Here is an 18,501-nt window from a genome sequence, read left to right as displayed (position 1 = left end):
CCTATCTAACAAAGTCACACAAAGTCACAAAGAATCACAATTCATACAACGAAAAACAACTCCATACAACCTCAGCAACTGCGTTAATGCCAGATGGTGGAATTATCACTTACACATAAAAACAGAGACACAAAACAAGAATGCTTCCAACATAGTGACTGCCATCGCAGTCTTTTATCAAGGAGGGTAGTGGGAAAGAGGTGAAAGAGTTGGCTCCTAAGATCTTAACCGTGCCTTCCCACCAAGGGACAGTCTCACGTGTTTTTAGAAGTTACTTTGCTAGAGGAATCACATATCTTGTAGCTCATCAATGCAACTTTTTGGAAGTCTATAAAAATACCTGCAGTGAACAAATTCCACATCCATGGGTTCGGAGTTGTAAGCCCGTTCAAAATCAGCATTACATTTAAGAGTAACATCTTCATTACATATCTGTGGAAAAAACAAACAAACATCAGTTTATTGATGAAGAGTTTAGTCATTTATACCCAGAAGCATATTTGAAATTACTGGAAGAGAAAACACCTCAGCCATCTATACTTAATAACAACCAACATATTACAGTTCTAGATTACACTATGAGTGCTTTCAGGGCAGGTAAGAGAAAAGAAAGTCCTTGGAAAAACTAAATTAACAATAAAAATACATCACTTAGTACATAAAAAAAAATCTAGCTTCCTCAAAACAGGTTAAGCTAGTCTCTAATCTCATTAATTGCCAGCTTCCCCTTTGAATCCTGTGGATTACAGTATATTCAACAGAAGACAGACTTTACTTACCTCAGTAACATAGGCAATGTACTCTATTATATGCTCAGAGTAGACCTGACTTTTCAGTATCACCTTATCACCTAATTATCAAGAAAGTTAAAAGACAACACACTGTTACAAGAAATAGAAATAAAGCCCTGCAGTGAGTTTTACTTTCTCTGTTGCATGGTTAAGACAAGAGATTTGCATGGTAACACATCCTACAGCAAACTTGCTGTACCCATGAATATCACATTAGGCACTAGTTCTGAACTGCTGTATACAATTATATATTACATTTTAAGAGGTATCAAATATTGATGCCAGACTTTCAGCACCTCGTCTGAACAGCACCTCGCATACCATAGCGATAAAAGATAATATTGCATATTATCTTTTTCATTTTGATACACCTATTGCTTTTTAGATCTTACCACATATTGCAGTTTTTATTTTTGTGCAAAATATCATACATTTTTGTACATGAGAAGCATGAAAATAATAGACCACTCGTAATGGCAGACATACGTAACACTTCTTCAGACAGCAGCCACAGCACGATGCTGATACACAAGCAGTGCAGTTCACCTGTCTAGTAGCCAAGATTAATGATTTTGTGTTCACACTTGTTAAAGACTTCCTTAAGTAAGTGACAATGCAACTGAGTTTGTATTGCAGGGAAAATACTCAACATGGTATTCAGCTTTATCTCACGTTAATCACTACCTGCAGCCAGATGAGGTCTGCCTTCTTCCACTCCTGGCACTTCCAATACTAACAAATTCCCATTCCTTTTCAAAGTGACCCCACACATGTCAAATTTTTTTATTTCCATTTCCTGATAGATCTCTTCAAGCCACAAGAGAGTAGAAAACTTTGCTTCATAATTTTCCAGATTAAGATGCTGAAAAGAAAAACAATACACATTACATTTGTAATCTCTACACTAAAGTACATTTATCCCATCAATCTTTATTATAGTAAACATCTCTAAAATTAGACTGCACAGCAACCAGGTTGCCAAATAAGGAGCAAAATACAGCACTTAAATAAACTAATCCTTTAAACTCCCATAACAGACAACACAGAATCTGTACAGTTCTTGGAGATAAGATACAGCAGCCAGTCAGCTAAAGAGCTAATTACGCCTTGCCTAACTATAATGGCAGTTTCAAAACATGAATTCAGGGGCAGTTTAGAAACAGAGTTCTACTGCTCACCAATCCCAGAAAGCATAAAAAAAAACCTCTGTACATTGCCCATAGACAGTCACATCAGTCTGCCCTGTCTGATTATTACACGGCTTATGACAAACTGAAAGAACCTGAACTTTTGCCCTCAGAGCTTAATACATCTTTCTGAAGGGGTTTCTCCAGCAGCACGAAACTCTCTAAACAGTGATCAGCAGCAAGGAGTGCTTTCACTTACATTTAAGTGAGAATGTATTCTAAGTCTAATCAGCAGTGCTGATCTTTTGCCACCTTCTGTAATATCCCTTCCCAACACCAACAACTTCTTCAATCTTGCACACGTACCATTGTTCATTCTTGCAAAGCTTGGATTCTGTGACCAACCAGAACCCATACAAATTAAAGGATACAAACAACAGTCTTAGTCTACTCGGTAACAGTATCATATCACCTTCTTTTACACTAAGCACTACAAATTTTTGCCAAATAAAGGCCAGTTTGAAAAGACAAATAAAATAAGCTTTCCTATACAAATGGACACTTGCATACCGCTGCTAGGAGAGGCTGAAAGCTCAGGATATCTAACTTCTGCTCCACACATCTTCTTAACTCGTTTGGTATGGTGTAATGTGGCAGGAAGCTTGGAAACTTTCTGCTATTTCTAAAACAGAAACATATACTGTATCATTAATTTTTTTTAATTTTATGTGAAGGACAGCTAATTAACATGCCACATCATCAAGGCTATTAAAAAACATACATATGCAATAGATCCAACGATTGCTTCAAAGTTACAATTATAAGTTTGCTATTCTGACATGAAAGATAAGTGTACCAGCTACTGATCATACAAAAACATCATGAACCTGCTTTTATCCTCTTCCCTTTTGTCATTATTGTTGTAACTAAGCAAATAGCAAATATAATTAAGCAAATTTCTAAGTCAATACTTAGAAAATTATTTGCAAAGTGAAAAGTTCTAAATGAAAGATGAACATCAACAAGTTTATCTGAGAGAGGTGCCAAGCTTTCTGAGGATTTAAGTCAACTCCAAATGTGATTAAGATGGAAAATCTGAACTAACTGTCACCTGTAGGACACAGCTGCATAGTAATCTGAATTGCACGTTACATCTGTACATATACAGCAGAGCGTTTCTGTCTGAACAGATCACAAGGAAATCAAGTATTACTAGAAAAACCCTTCTGTCAGTAAAGTCTGAAATCAACATGCTTACAACACCTATGAAAACATGCACAAACACCTTCAATTTCACATTTAGCAATATGATATACAACACTATTAGACAAGTACTATTTTCCCCCTCACCAGTTCATCATACCTTCTGTATTTAGGGGCAATCACCGTTGTCTTCTTTTGCTGAGGTACTGAAGTAATGTCAACCTTTCTTGCAGAAAATGGTTCCACAGGTGCTATTAGTAATTCTGCCTCATTTGTTACAGTGGTTTCAATACAGCGTCCAATAGTAAAATCAGAAAAACCAAGCAACAAGAGCTCTTTACTGTATCCAGGATTTCTTCAAATAAAAAAAAGTTATGTTCTTAAAATCATCATGTACACATTTTGTTTTCCCTAGTCATAAGTATTATTTTTTCTCCCCAGTGAAAATGTAGTTCTCATGCCAATTCAGTAGCAATATGAGAGCTGCTAACTTGGGGCAACTCCCTACTTCACTTCCTTCCCTGAACTCAGTCCAAGTATCACCTTGTACAATGAAAATAATAAAGAACTTAAAAACCTCCGTTTCATCAAAAGCTTGGCTAAAGAGCAAAATCCATCTGCCTAACTAGACACAGAACAATAAGATGACAGGAGTATTACTGTACCTGAACAAGATGAGACCAACATTTCCCTTAGAGGAATCTACAGAGTATCCCTTCTGCGTGTACAGCAGCAGCTTTGCTTTGCCTTGCTTAAAGGGACTCAGAACTGAGTCTTAACTGCAAACACATCAAGTGGAAAAAGCAGGAAGGATCCTTTATCTTCTCAAAAACTGTACCCTGTATGTGTAAGCGGGGCTGGGAATGACTGATTAAAAAAAATAAACAAAAACCAAAACAGAGGGAATGGTTTCTTCAGATCCAGTTCTAAGGAACTTAAGACCAAAGCCCCTGGCACGCACCACGTGCTCCAGAACTCCTTAATGAACTCTTCCTAGCACTATCCAGAGGCAGATTCTACCTATTCAGGTAGAATAGGTTTTCTCTCTGATACGCACTCAGTGCAGACAATGAACAGTGCAGATTCATGGTCTAGAATTTCAGTCTCTGTGGTCTTTCAAAGTGGCCAGCAAACGTATTATCTTCGGGCTGCTCTCTCCCATGGAGTGTTGTGCAAACTGTTCTTTATTATAAGAAGATTCTCAGGCTTTGTGGCATTTACAGTGAAATACAAAGTGCTCTTTCTACGCATGCCTTTCTCCATAAAGGGAGGGCATACTCTCAGGTTACTTTTCAAACCAAAGCAAAATCATCCTCCCATGAAAATTCCTCCCCCTGCCACATCATTTAAAGTGGTAACATAAGTAGTCTGCAAGTTCAAGTGCTGTTACTTCAATGACTGTGACAGACAAAGAAATCTGCAAGCCTTCATGAATTACTACAAGGAAGAAAGCCCTTCTTCTCTGGCACAGATAACTTGCATTTAATGTCAATGACTAGGAAAGTTTGAGATTGGGATATACAACTATGTGAATATAATTTCAGAGTATTCACATCAGAGAAAACATGTAAAACCCCTAGAAATGTTAGCTCTAGTGCTCATGGAACTACTGACTTCCAGATGAGAATATAACCAATTGTAAAAGTTACCTTCACTTTACTGCCTTTCTCCATAAAATATCTAGTCTTACTATATTTCATCATCAACTACTAACTTTTCATTTAACAAAAATCAGAACCAAGTGTTGCAATGCTTAGTCTGGAGAAGAAGGGGCTCAGAGGAGTTTATCTTATCACTCTCTACAGCCTCCTAAAAGGAGGCTGTGGCAAGGTGGAGGTTGGCCTCTTCTCAGATAATTAGTGATGAGAGCTAACAGTCTTACGTTGTGCCAGAGGAGGTTCAGTTTTCAGAAGAATTTCTTATCAGAAAGAACAGTTAGGCACTGGAACAGGTTGCCCAGGAGGTGGTGGAGTCACTGCCCCTGAAGTTCAAGAAATGGGTAGATGTCGCACTGAGCAACATGGTTCAGTGGGTATGGTGGTGATGAGCCGATGGTTGGACTGAATGGTCTTAGAATCATTAAGAGTGGCAACTACCATGATGATCTGTTTCTGTTATATGAATCAGTACAAAGAAATACTTACATAGCTGTGCATATGATCACTACAAATGTTTTTCCACCTGGTGGTATGACAATTTCTTCAGTTATATCAGTGTCATCTATTGGTTGCTGCACATCTTCTCTTTGCTCTTCTTCTCCATGACACAGATTTTCACCTTTAACCAAGGAAAAGTTTTCTTCTGCCTTTGATAGATTTATTTCCTGAGGATTTACTCCTTCTGCAGAAAACAATAAATTTTATTGTCAGAATTGTTATGGCTAGTATAGACAAGCCTTTTCAAACAGACATATGGGTCTTCTGTGGAGTCTGTACTCACAATTAAAAATGGTAATGTTTGACTGTACCTGAAATGACTCCATTCTTCATAATGGATGTACTAGTCAATGACTCAGATGCTGCTCCACAGGAATTCACTGCAGCTTTTGCAATGCTTTCTTGATTTACTGGAGAAGATGACAGATATGCTGCTGGACTGTTCTGGTATTTTTGAGGAATCTGAAAACTAAATTGCTTGTCTTTCACCCATCCAGCTAATCTGCAGCTGATTAAGGACTGTGGTACACTCCCTTTATTCCTAGAAGTAGTTACAAGATTAATCACATAATTAAGCACACTGTGAGCACTGATAACAGGAAGCTTAATCCTACATAAAATCATAATTGTTCGTGGAGTTAATTCATCATTACTTCATAACCACTATCAGAAAGAAATTGATCTGCTTCTTCTAATTCACAAGGACTAGAATTCTGCTAGATGTCAGCACTTCTAGGTCATATCAAGTACCATATGAAACACAGCAGAAGAACCAGTGATATGCATACAGAAATACCATCTATAAGTTGTAAGCGACAGCAAACCCTTCTCCCCAGTCATAGGGAAATTGGAAAAAAAAAAAGACATCACAACAAACAAACAGAATATTCAGTTCTGACTCCATTTGAGCATCCACATCCAATAAATTAGGATTTAAAGGAGACTTACGATTGGAAAGTCTCAGAGCACTTTCTGAAAATTGCAGGCTCTTTAAAAAGACTATCCTAATGTCATTAGATCTAACAAGAAAACTTCTCCAAAATGCCTGTATTCATGGGTTATTTGAAGACCATAAACCACAACACTTAACAACGAGAGGCTTCTGTATGAAATACAGGTTTGCAGACTACAGAGCAGTGGAATGGAAAAAAGATTAGAACAAGGAGAAGGGCTTACTCTATCCAAATGATCATGCTTCTAGATTCCCTCTGCTTCATAGTTCCAAAATCAGTTAGTTTTGATACTTCTAGCCCTCCTTTGTTTCTCATTAAGTTTTCATAAGGTTCATCTGTATCAGGTCCATTTGATTGAGACTGTCTGTAAGAAGATTGAATTTTATAATAGTAGTCTTGAAACAAATAGACTTCAAAAGTATTTTTTAACTCACCACACTCAGGAAATATCTTGGATGAAGAACTACCATACCAAAGAACAGCGACAATGTTTATACAGAAGCAGGTGAGAAAGTTGACCTTCTCAGCTACTTACACTTCCTGAACCTTTAAGTTACCTTTATTAGTTTAAGCAAAAAAATTAACAACAACAAGCCTTTCATCAACACCACTATAAATGAGGGTAAAAATTTGAATATGAGATTAAAATGATTAAGAAGCTAGCTCTTTCTTGAAGAGCTGAACCAAATGGTGACTGAAGCTACTGCGGATCTCCTTGGGAGCTGCACCAGGAAACAACAAAGACCAGGTCATTAGCAAGAGTCCTACTCAGCACTGGAGCTTCAAAGAGAAAATGAACAGATTGTTTAAAGATTTTTGAAAGTGCTTGGGTTAAATCTTCTGCCTACTGCAACAGTCTGAAAGAAGCATACTAAAGAAAAAGTTAAAAAAAGCTGGAAAGCAAAAAGCAACCTTAAACACTACTGTTACACTATTGTTGAAAAATGCCTACAAGGCCAAAGCCACATACTTCTTCCTATAGCTCTCAATGATCAGTTTTGGCTACCTGCAAAAGACTTCTTAAATACCATTTCCTCTCCACAACTAGAAAAAACTACTCAGTTAGTTAAAATGGCATTTCAAAAAAGTTTAATAATATCTCCAATATTTGTATACTCCAAGTACTCCTTGGTTAGCTAATGCAGTGAAGTAGAAAATTAACACAGCTGTTCTTTATTAGCCACATCAGAGCTGACTTTCAAAGCCCACTCCTGTTCCTGTGTCACAGCAACCCCCACAGTGAGTCCAAGCTGGGGGATATAAGGATGAAGCACAGCAGAGGTGAGGTGTACTGGTGGACAGTAAGCTGGATATGAGCCAGCAATGTGTCCTCACAGCCCACCATATTCTGGGCTGCATCAAATGATTCATGGCCAGCAGTTCAAGAGAGGTGATCCTGGCCCTCTACTCTGCATTGGTGTAGACCTCAACTGGAGTACTGCATCTACATATGGAGACCTCAGCACAGGAAAGACTTGGACCTGTTGGAACGTGTCCAGAGGAGAGCCACAAAAATGGTCCAAGGGATGGAACACCACCCCTATGAGGACAAGGTGAGAAAGCTGAGGCTCTTCAGCCCGGAGAAGAGAATGCTCCATGGAGACCTAAGAGCAGCCTTTCAGTATCTAATGAGGGATCTCTATGATCGAAAGGTACAGATTCTTTAGCAGGGTCTTTTGTGACAGGACAAAGGGAAATAGTTTCAAAACTAAAAGAGAGGAGATTTAGACTGAACAAATGGTAATTTTTATTTATACAAGGGTAGTAAAGCACCAGACCAGGTTGCCCAGGGACGTGGTGGATACCTTATCCCTGGAAACATTCAAGGTCAGACTGGATGGGGCTCTGAGCTGCAGATGCCCCTGTTCATTGCAGGAGAGTTGAACTACACGATCTTAAAAGGTCCCTTCAAACACAAAAGATCCTACAATCTTACACAGAGACAGAATGAAGTAAATTATCCCACAGACACTATTTTTGAGGCGTACAAAGATCTGCTGTGCTCTCCTCTGGACTATCTAATTGGTTCACGGCTTATCTTCTGCCAGCAGAATCAGCCCACCAAGGCCTTGCTTGCACCAAGAATGCCAGCTTGAAATTGTGAGCCCAGCTCCAGATCTCTCCTGCAGAACTGCTACTGACTAGTCACTTTATATTCTGCACTGGTGTAGTGGGCTACTTCACAAAATTTTGCTTCTTCCCATATTAAACTGTATTTCATTTCACACCAGTTTTACTAAGGTTTCCAACAGTAAAATCCTCACTAGAAGAGCAACACAGATTAGAGAAGATGAAATAAAAGCATGAGCTTGGTGTTTACTAAACTGAGTAAAATTCAATCCTTGCCCAGCTATATCTCTGAGCAAAACCTGTTTTACTTCTTCAGTAGGTGCAGATCCTCCACCTTCTGGAAAGGACGGAGAAAAAGCCAGGGCTAAAACATATCACTCTCATCTTCCCAACAAACAAGAAAAATTAAACTGCAATTTATCTCTAGTTGTTAGCAAGTAGAAAGAGAACAAAAGAATAAACATTACCCATTCTGGTCGACTGGAGTCAAGCAGAGAGCTCTCCAAACATAAAATGACTGACTGCTCTCCACCACAACCACATTCACTAGATCATTTATATGTGGTGAATAGCCGTAAGGAAGTCTCAGTGAATCCAAAGTGAAAAATATACTCTCATCTACTGTACCAGTTCTTCCACACATGCTGGAAATGTGAACCTGCAATGATTTGTTATTCAGTGTTACTTGGTATTATTTACTTAAGCTAAGAGGCATAGAAACAATCCTTAGTTTTCTCTGCACTAGTCATACTAGTTTTAACAGTACAGAATAATCAGAGATCCAGAATGCATGAAAGACAAATACACAGCTCTAACCTTGAATCATTATTTGTCTTTAGCTCTGAAAGCATAGGAAACAGAAGCACTTAGTTAAGTATTAGGTCCCATGTGAGAGTGCTATGTGTACATTTGACTGAACTGCACCACCTGTCTTGCAACTTAGCAACTTACCTAATTTATACCTCAATATTGGCAGTCAAAAGAGATGGAAATTTCTTTTCCCATATTCAACAAACAAGTATTATTCTATATAGAAATTTAGGTAAAATACAACAAACCATAAAATCAATATAGGTTTTACCAGATGGCACAAATATTTTCAGGAAAATAAAGGGACCATTACTATTTTAAAGACATAATAGTTGGACAATTTAAACACTAAAAGAAGTAATGACTGTGGAATTTATTAAGATTCTGAAAAATCCATGCATCCTTACACTGACATCTATATACATCTAGTAATAACTAGACCAACAGAATCGATATTCAGTACATAAGTTCATCACCCTAAAGTAATTAGAACATGTACACATCTTCAAAAAGCTTAATTATAAACAAGCTACAATCATTATAATCACCTGTGGAGTTGGTATCTTTTTATTTACTGTGTTAAGTAAGATCTATCAATATTAGCAACTCTAGAAGCACCCACAAAACCCACCACTTCACATAGGATTCCTCCTGTAAGAATAAGTTTACAGCAAATTTACCTTGTCCACTCGCTTGTATCTCAAAGGCTTCACAGCAACTGCTCTACTGCTCCACGTTCCTGGATTAATGAAATACTTTGCTTGCACACAGTCACCCACACAAGGTTTAAAACCTAGATAAAATAGCAATAAAACTTGAGAAATGTTCTATGTATTACATTTACATTATTTCTATGAAGAACATGTTTAAGTTAAATAATGTGATCAGCCAAAACAGTGAATCTGAATAGCACATTGAGTGTGAGCTTTTCTTTTCAGCTCTTCCTGTCTCCAGTAGGTTCTGACAAACTCCTTAATCGATGCCAGTGGAAAGTACACTTGTGTACACCACGACTGGTTGTAAATAATGCTCTACGAAAATGAACAGGTAGCTTCCTTTGTGCAAATCCCTTTTATTTGTTTCACTACATACACTTGCACCCAGTTAGAACTTCTCTGGGATGTGGATCACACGCTTACCAGATTAGCAGAAATTAAAAAAGAAAAACAAGACAGCTCCTACATACCTTCACAGACATCTTCCATTGTGAAAAGAGTATTATAACTAATATAGCCAACATCCTTAGAGAGAGAGGTGATATTACCAACTAATATTTTCATACGTAGTTCAGAAGCATTACAAGCAGTACTGTAGTCTCCCCATGTATTCTGGACTGCATCTACCTGTTTTTACCATAAAAAAAACAAACCAAAAAACATTAACAGAGCTGACATTGACAAACATGTATATTTAAAACAGCTCTTATTATAAATCTCAGAATTCCAACAGCTACTGGAAGTCAATCTCCTCATGAGGCTTATTATGTACTCACAGTAGTTGTTCATTTTTCAATGTATGTTTAAAAAAAAAGTAGTGAACAGCAAGTACCTTCCCCTTTAAGAATCTGCTGTATTACGCTTCAGTAGTTGTCAATGCTATAATTACAGACTGATCTGTGAAATCTTTGATGCTTCTCTTGTTTAAGTTTACTGGAAGTTTTCTTAATATTATATTGACAACAAAAGCCGTATCTTCAGACCTGCAACTCCATCGTATGCAAGTCAAACTAGAACATCACTATTACAGAAAGCAAGAAATACAAATGTTTTCAAAATGCTGCTTATGAATATATTATGCATTTTACTCTCTCTCTCAATCATTCTTTAATCACTGAAAGCAGAAAAATCCAAACATCTGCTTTTTAAGTGCTCGCCCTATTACCACCTCATACATAAGTTTATTTACTTAAGCAGGCCTTTGCAGAGCACAGACCACAAACCACCAATGTATACAAACCCTTTTTTCCCCTAGCTGTGCTGGGGCAAGGGTAACAGCATATGTGGTCGTGCTTACTCCAGAAGCACACTAACAATTCTCTTCCTTGCTAAGGAAGTGCCAGTACCATCAGGGCTTCATGAGTCCCTGCACTACAGTTCAAACACTCGTTCTTCAGAGTTTCTCTGCTCTCTGCAAGGACTGGTAGAACCATTAACAACATCAATACCACTGGATAGAAGCACTCACTAATGTTCAGCAAGAACTGCTGACTCCAGATGGTATGTAGAGAAACTGCGCTGCGCAAGAAAGGAGATCTCAAATTATTTTATGAGGCTAATGAGCATCAGGACGGAGGAAAGCATAAAGAAAACATGCAAGGCATGTCTGCAATGATTAAACAAACTCAATGAAATGCCTAGAGACAACCCTTTCAATGAATAATATACATATAGTGCAAGTGTACAAGCCAGAGCATTAACACAGCCCATAATACGCTATTCTTTTTAAGACAGCGTTCCATAAAAACTTAATTCAGAAAGCAAGTATTTACAAATTCAAAGCCAAAATAAAGAAGCTGAGCAGAAAACTAGAATAATGCAAGTAACTAAAACAACTATGAAAATAACTGAATGGAAAAGAGAACAAAAATAGCTGCAGTGTTTTCACTTCTCCAGGAAGATTAGAATCTCAGAAAGTATTTTCTTAATGCATAATGTAAAAAAAAGTCACCAGTGACAGAAGAATCTTCAACATGCTGTCTGTCTTTTACAGATCAGCATTTATGCACTGAGGGAAAACACAGTCCTACACCCACGCTTTTCAGAAACATTACAAATAATTTTACACTGGTTAAATGCTATTATTATATTTTCACAGGACATTTTTTTTTTTGAGGCACAATTTTCACCCAGATCATTAAAAAGCAAGAATACATAGCTTTAATATTGATTATTCTTGATCATAAAGATCTTAATGCAGATACTGACATATCTCAGAACAAAAACCAGGCACAGAAGCTCCCTGAACTAGCCTTTGAGTTGGCTCTTCTTACAATGGAGCCTTGCTTAGCGAAGGAATTGACAAAGAATTCTATATAGGCAAATTTATAGTGTCTATGTAAGATTTACATAGTAAGTCTGCGGGAGGACTTGTCCTTGGCCAGGAGAAAGACACCTTGCACATAGCTCCTGTGGTATCATGCCTTGATAACTGTGCAGCTAACAGTGTAACTGATCATGTCTCAGTACATGCCATTACAGCAGCTGTTACACTGTTTACTGTAAACAACACCATACTGTTTGCACAAGTGAGAGGCAGTCACAAGGCTGTTCCAGTCTGGAGTAATTACAAGTCTAAATCAGTTTATTCCCAAGAGCTTATAAAATACACTATGATATCAAAAGCCAGTACATCAAGGGAAGCAATTATCCCCATTTATTCATTATTTGTAAGACTGTATATACAATACCACATGCAGTTTTGTGTCACTGTGATTACATTTGTCAGGAAGTTGTTTTCTCCTGCCTAAGGGATTAAAGAATCTTATGTCCCTGTGCTCTGAAGAAGCTGTGAATGAATTGCTATGGACTGTTTCAAGCAATGCTCTCAATGCATCTCAACTTTGTGCTGCTACGTAGAAAGTGATCCACAACTTAAATCAAGAGTATAGAACAAATTCAATTTGTTTTTATTCAAGTATTTAGAACATGTCTTTGGAGAAAGGACAACAGTGTTCTACTGCAATTAGATATTTTACGTCAGTGATTAACATAGAATCTTGCAGCTAAGGGTGAAAACCCATGACTTCTAACATAGAAAGCTTAGTATATTCATGATTACTCTTATTTAAAAGTAATCCAAGATGCATTTCTTTCTCTAATCTGGAAAGAACAGTTAAATCATTTTCCTTTATTTGGAAGAACTTACAGACTATTGCATCCTTTGAAGATGGGCTTTGTCTCCTTGCTTATGGGATTCTACTAAAAATAAAATTAAGAGATATGAGGTTATCCTACAAGATGCTATTTTTCTTTTTAATTGCACTAGAGCTAGTAATACCTGGAAGTAAGACTCCTCTTTCACTAGATTACCTTCCATGTTTTGTTTTAGATGTATAGTCTGACTCTCACTACTTTTCTTCCCTTAGTCTCATTTGAACAAAGAAACTGCACTGTCTTCAAAATGAAGCGGTTTCAGTGAAGAAAAACTCCCCCAAAATTCTAATCATTTTACTGCTTGGTGTTATCCAATATAGTTCTAAGAGGAAAAAAGATTTTATTTACTTTAGAAACATGAACAATTGAAATTACTGAGGTATATCCCAGATAAAAAGAAGGAAACGAAAAAAAAAAAAAAAAAGAGAGGGAAAAATAGAAGTATGCAACCTGTGAAGTCTTCCTGAAATCAAGCATTAAAAAGATGTCTTAAATCCAGGTTCAAAAAAAATAAAAATAAAAAATCATCACCACAACCCAAACTCATCCTTATGAGCTACCAACAACTCAGAAAGTTTGAGCTCATTAGTCACTAGCAAAGCAGCTACGGAGCTTCAAGTTTGTCGAAGTACCTCTGCATTTCCTCAATGGCCCGTAGACTTCACAGCCATATAGAAATGCATCTAACAAGCCAATACTACCCAGAGTAAAATGTAACTCAATTAGAAGAGAGAGGCTGCATTTCTACTCAATTTTACTAGACAGTACAGTCACTGGCAGTTCAGCCACTACAAAAAAATTCTTGGTGGCTTGCATTTATTTTAATAAATAAAACAGCCTCTAGGTTATTTCCATGAAGTCTCTAGAGAGGAATTTATCATGTGCAATTCATTATAGCAGCCAGAAAGTTTGGCTTCCCTGTTTAACTTGGTGTTTACCTCTTGGACTGATATACTCAGATGAAGAATTATGCTTATTACTGATAAATAATGATGACAAAAAGGGCTTTCAGCCAGCATCCACCATCTCTGCACTGGTTTCCTATTCATAGGTTAAGTAGATGAAGATCTTTCCATAACACTAACAGCTACAGTGACTGATGAGGTTAGCTTTAAATCCTAAGATCTTTAAATTTAAGGCAAAAAAAATAATAGATTAAAAAAAAAAATCTAACTTTCTGGACTACCACATGTAGTAACATGCATTTTACAGGAAGCAATTCCTTTAGATGGTAAGCACACATCTACATCCACACATTCAAACTGAAGGAAAGACTGTTACAGTGCACAGAACTGTGTTATGTAGAAGTGTTCAAGCAAAAAACTACAAGGTAGCCTCTGAGATTTCCTGGTCACTCTTTAAAAGACTCTCTTAGCCCTAAGTGCAGCTTCTCAAAAGCTAAGTTTCATGAATAGGCAGTGATAGAATTATGATATTTTCAGTCACGTGTGTGACCTTTATGTACACGTAACACATGCCTTTCAAAATACGCATTCTTTCCTGCTCTTCAATTAGATGTTTTATGGAGCAACGAGGTAGCAGCATTGCATGCCCTGCACATCACAGAGGCACTACATATGCTTCCACACATGCACATGACTCCAAGGGGATTTCCAAGTGTTCAGTAGCCTACTGTTCTAGTTTGAATTTCAGAAACCTGGAAAGTTAGAATAAAAGAATCAAATATTCAAATTTTAAGGGAGAGAGGGTCTAACCTTACTTTGGTTTGTTACCAACCAAATCGCTGCACATGTCAAGATAGTATTAACTTGCTTCCATCACATAGCTGGTTATTGCAGGACACTGCTGGCAACTGACAGAAGTGTCTCAAACAAGAAACAAAATCAGGATAAAAAAACCAAATCAGGATATGTATGGCATAAAAGAAAGGCAGGAGGCTTTAGAAATCGTAAATCAATTCCATTTTTACCTCCTTTCCCTAGTTTATGTGCACATTATCTGTTAATTTAGTAAAGATAAGTAAATAGTAATTATGAGGTTTTTAAATCTGGTAACTGGCTATTAAACTCACATTTCATAACTTTTGTTAATAACTTACCACTTCCTCCTAACTGAAACACAATGCCTGAAGTCACTGTGGTGATTATGTTCTTTATAACAGCACAACCTCTTAAGCTCCTTAACTACAAAACATCAATTTATAAGACAACTACGTTAACTTTGAACTCATAATCACATTGAGATTGGCTCTGTATAGGCAGCTTGTGTCCAGCTGGACTCACTCATTTTAGTTTGTACTGTTGTTCAGATGATTTTGGTAGACGAAATACAGTCATGAGTGTAACTAAATACTGACATAATTACTTCAACCAACAATTTAGTATTTACTGCATGTAGACTGATAGTCAGAGAACGAGAACAAAAGGTTAATATTCTAAAGGAAACTGAATAAAATAAAAACAAGTCCAAACTCACACCTTCCCAGTAGGTGAAGGGTTGGAAGATTTGTACTGTTCAGGAGACTAAATACATAGGGACTCCTAAAGTCTTAACTTCCAGAGAGAGTGAGACTCTGAGAGACTGCTGTTTATATTCACCTCTTACCTTGACTGCCCTGAAGCCATTCGATATTTTGTCCTCTTCAACAGTAGCAATAACTTCCTGTCCTACAGCCAGTGGCATATTGTTTACAACAGCATGCTCTGTGAAGACTATCAGGTCATTTATCATTCCATAATCATTGCAAAATCTTGTCACCACTCCTCGAACAGTTTTTAGTTCCTTGTCACCTGCATTCACAAGAAAAGGTTTGGAGTAAAAGCAAATCACCTCTTCACAGAACCATTCAGCAAGTAATGAATGAACGCTATCAAGAGTGCTATCACTTCAAAAAAAAATAAAAATCATTCCCTTGTCCAACTTAAATGTGAAATTGGTTAGTCTGCAACTGTTGATATTTTTAAAACTTGAAGACTTACAGTGAGTTATGGTTTCAATTAAATGAAAACTGCTAGTTAAGTAGAAATAATGTTTGTCTTGAAGCTGTATGAAAGAAATGTATTATGAAAAGCTTGAGATTAAAACAACAGCAACAACAACAACAAAAAGGAAACTGCAAGCTAAACAACTTTTCTCAAAGGCCCTAGACCAACAATTATTTTCAATATTCTTCATACTAAAAGAAACAGTTCTCAACATTGTTTGCATAGAGAATCAAAACATCTGAGATTTCTATACTGCGGGAGGAGGTGATTAAGCATGATGTTATATAAAATCAATTATTCACAGCTGTTTATATTACAGTTAGTATGCCTATAAACTGAGATGTACTGTTCCTCTGGAAATCCATAGTTTTAAACCTTCTGGATTACAAGTAGTATATACCTACTAATTACAGAAACTTCTACAGAACAGCACTGCTCTACACTTTCAGGCTTAAACTAACACACTTCAGTCCACTTTTCATTTCTAATGTATTATTAGCAATGCTAACAACCAAGATTGTTACGAAAGTATTGTATTTTGCTTTCTGTATTCATACATACACAAGAAGTACTTCTTACTAGTTTCAGTAAACTGTCATTTTTAAGACCCCTTTACATTTATCATAGCTGGTGTTTATCTTACAGCTGACACGGAGCCTCTACTGAAGACATCTGGAGCGCTCCACCATGTTAAGCCTCCCTATGTACTTGGACCAACCTCAAGCACTTAGTATTATCTTACAATCTAGACACAGTATCACCATGGAAGAAAAAACAACACATATTTACAGCCCCCCTTCCCCCCCCAAAAAAAATGTTTTTCAAATCTAAATGCAACACTGTGTTTAAAAGCTGATAATTTTTTAAGTAGCACCCATGAGGCTCCACATGCAAGAAACACAGCTCTCTGCTGTGTGTGATGTGCTCAGCTCACAGAGGAAGTGGCTTAGAAACAAACATCCCAGTGGGAGCTCATGTAAAAACCCCTCAGAACACGTTGATAGTGCACTTGAGAACACGCAGCAGGATGGACACGTGATGGACTGCACTTGTACAATTATAAGATGCAATAAACAGCACTTACATCCCAAACTAAGTTTAAGCTACCTGAGTAAGAAGGAAAACTTTTAAAACCTCTTTTCACTGCTCATCCTAGGTTTACACAGAAGCGTCTCTTGGTTTCTCACGTGTCTAATTGCGGAGCTGCCACTCCCTCCTGGACCACATCCCTGTGTAACTCCACTGAAAGCATCGAGGTTATACAGTCACCTCCATCCAACAGCCCAACAGAAATGAGTTTATTCACAGCAACAGTGCCACACGGGAAGGCCAAAGGCACCCACTGCTCACTATCACTACAGGCCTTCACACCCTGCTCTGTACTCTCACCACAGCCCAACCTGCTCGGGAGACGTTGTGTGAAACAGCTGCCAGGCACACCACTGCATGGCTCGGAGACTAAAAGCCAGCCCTTTCCCCATTCTTTCCTTCCTGAAGCAGGCTGCTCCCTGCCCAGCCTCTTCACCCGGGACAAGACCACCACGGCCCACAGGGCCCCAGCCTGGTGCGAGCTCCACACCCAGCTGCACAATCGAACTGGAACTTCTACCTGAGCCTGTCCACTTCGCACACTCTCCTTCCTCGTCATCCGCAGGTCTCCAGAAGTAGGAGAACACCCTGGAAAGAAGACCGAACATCGCGCAGAGCGCCACCACCCCGAGCACACCTCCCACTCACACAGCACGGCGGCCGCCCGCCGCGCCGCCGGCCAATCACGGCGCGGGCTCGGCATCACGTGACGGGCCATTCGGCCGCGGCCGCCTGCCGTGCCTTCCCGCCGTGGGCCTGTGGTGGGGGCGGGCTCGGGGTGGTGGCTTCGTTCAGTGCTCGTGTTGTTCCTGGGGGCGTTAAGTGTGGTGTGGAGCCCGCTGGTGCAGTGAAGCGGAGTACGGGGAGAGTACGTGCATGCAAGCGGTTCTGACGACTCTATGATTCTATGCATCATGTTGTTGAGTTACTGTAATAACAGTACAAGCATGTTTCAAGGCAACAGAAAGAACTCTGGAGTGTTACAAATGTGGTATACAGCAAAAACTAAAGAATTTGGTCTCCTTCCTTCTTGCACCCCCCTTTAGATGCAGGAAGGCCGCTCTCAGGTCTCCTTGGAACCTTCTCTTCTCCAGGCTGAACAGCCCCAGCTCTCAGCCTGTCCTCATGGGACAGGTGTTCCATCCCTCGGATCATTTCTGAAGCCCTCCTCTGGACACACTCCAACAGGTCCGTGTCTATCTTGTACTGAGGACTCCACATCTGGATGCAGTACTGCAGGTGAGGCCTCACCAGCACAGAGCAGAAGGGCAGGATCACCTCCCTTGCCCTGCTGGCCACGCTCTCTTATTGATGCAGCCCAGGATACCATTGGCTTTCTGAGCTGCGAGTGCACATTGCCCATCTGTTTACCTCCTGCAGCGTGCTTTAGGTATTTGGTGTAAGCTCCTTTAAATTTCATTTCACAGAGAGCATTTCACAAGTGAGTTTCTGAGTTGGTGAGCTCAGTGTCCTGGTAGCATCGTC

At 38.7% G+C, this 18,501-nt stretch overlaps 1 protein-coding gene across 3 annotated transcripts in view; it reads right to left on the bottom strand.

Annotated features, from left to right (window-relative positions):
* The window catches only part of MOV10L1 (Mov10 RISC complex RNA helicase like 1), a 33,199-nt gene extending 15,506 nt beyond the window's left edge, over nucleotides 1-17,693 (bottom strand). For 2 of the 3 annotated variants that reach the window (XR_001462005.4, XM_015273353.4), the window contains exons 1-13: nucleotides 17,537-17,693; nucleotides 15,548-15,732; nucleotides 10,297-10,453; nucleotides 9,791-9,903; nucleotides 8,768-8,958; nucleotides 6,454-6,594; nucleotides 5,589-5,818; nucleotides 5,266-5,461; nucleotides 3,282-3,476; nucleotides 2,489-2,600; nucleotides 1,476-1,653; nucleotides 780-850; nucleotides 341-432 (exon numbers count right to left, since the gene is read on the bottom strand). Coding sequence is in view for 2 of the 3 variants with exons in the window: in XM_015273353.4 (XP_015128839.3) it covers nucleotides 341-432; nucleotides 780-850; nucleotides 1,476-1,653; nucleotides 2,489-2,600; nucleotides 3,282-3,476; nucleotides 5,266-5,461; nucleotides 5,589-5,818; nucleotides 6,454-6,594; nucleotides 8,768-8,958; nucleotides 9,791-9,903; nucleotides 10,297-10,453; nucleotides 15,548-15,732; nucleotides 17,537-17,624 (1,949 nt within the window). In the remaining variant the exon portion in view is untranslated. Of the gene's footprint in view, nucleotides 1-340; nucleotides 433-779; nucleotides 851-1,475; nucleotides 1,654-2,488; nucleotides 2,601-3,281; nucleotides 3,477-5,265; nucleotides 5,462-5,588; nucleotides 5,819-6,453; nucleotides 6,595-8,767; nucleotides 8,959-9,790; nucleotides 9,904-10,296; nucleotides 10,454-12,974; nucleotides 13,376-15,547; nucleotides 15,733-17,536 lie in introns of those variants that run through there. The other variant, XM_040649665.2, reaches the window with a different exon arrangement.
* Between the last annotated feature and the right edge of the window lie 808 nt (nucleotides 17,694-18,501).

The sequence above is a fragment of the Gallus gallus genome, chromosome 1, assembly GCF_016699485.2.
Source record: "Gallus gallus isolate bGalGal1 chromosome 1, bGalGal1.mat.broiler.GRCg7b, whole genome shotgun sequence".
In the NCBI taxonomy this organism is placed as follows: Eukaryota; Metazoa; Chordata; class Aves; order Galliformes; family Phasianidae; genus Gallus; species Gallus gallus.
This window is presented reverse-complemented; position numbering and strand designations above follow the sequence as displayed.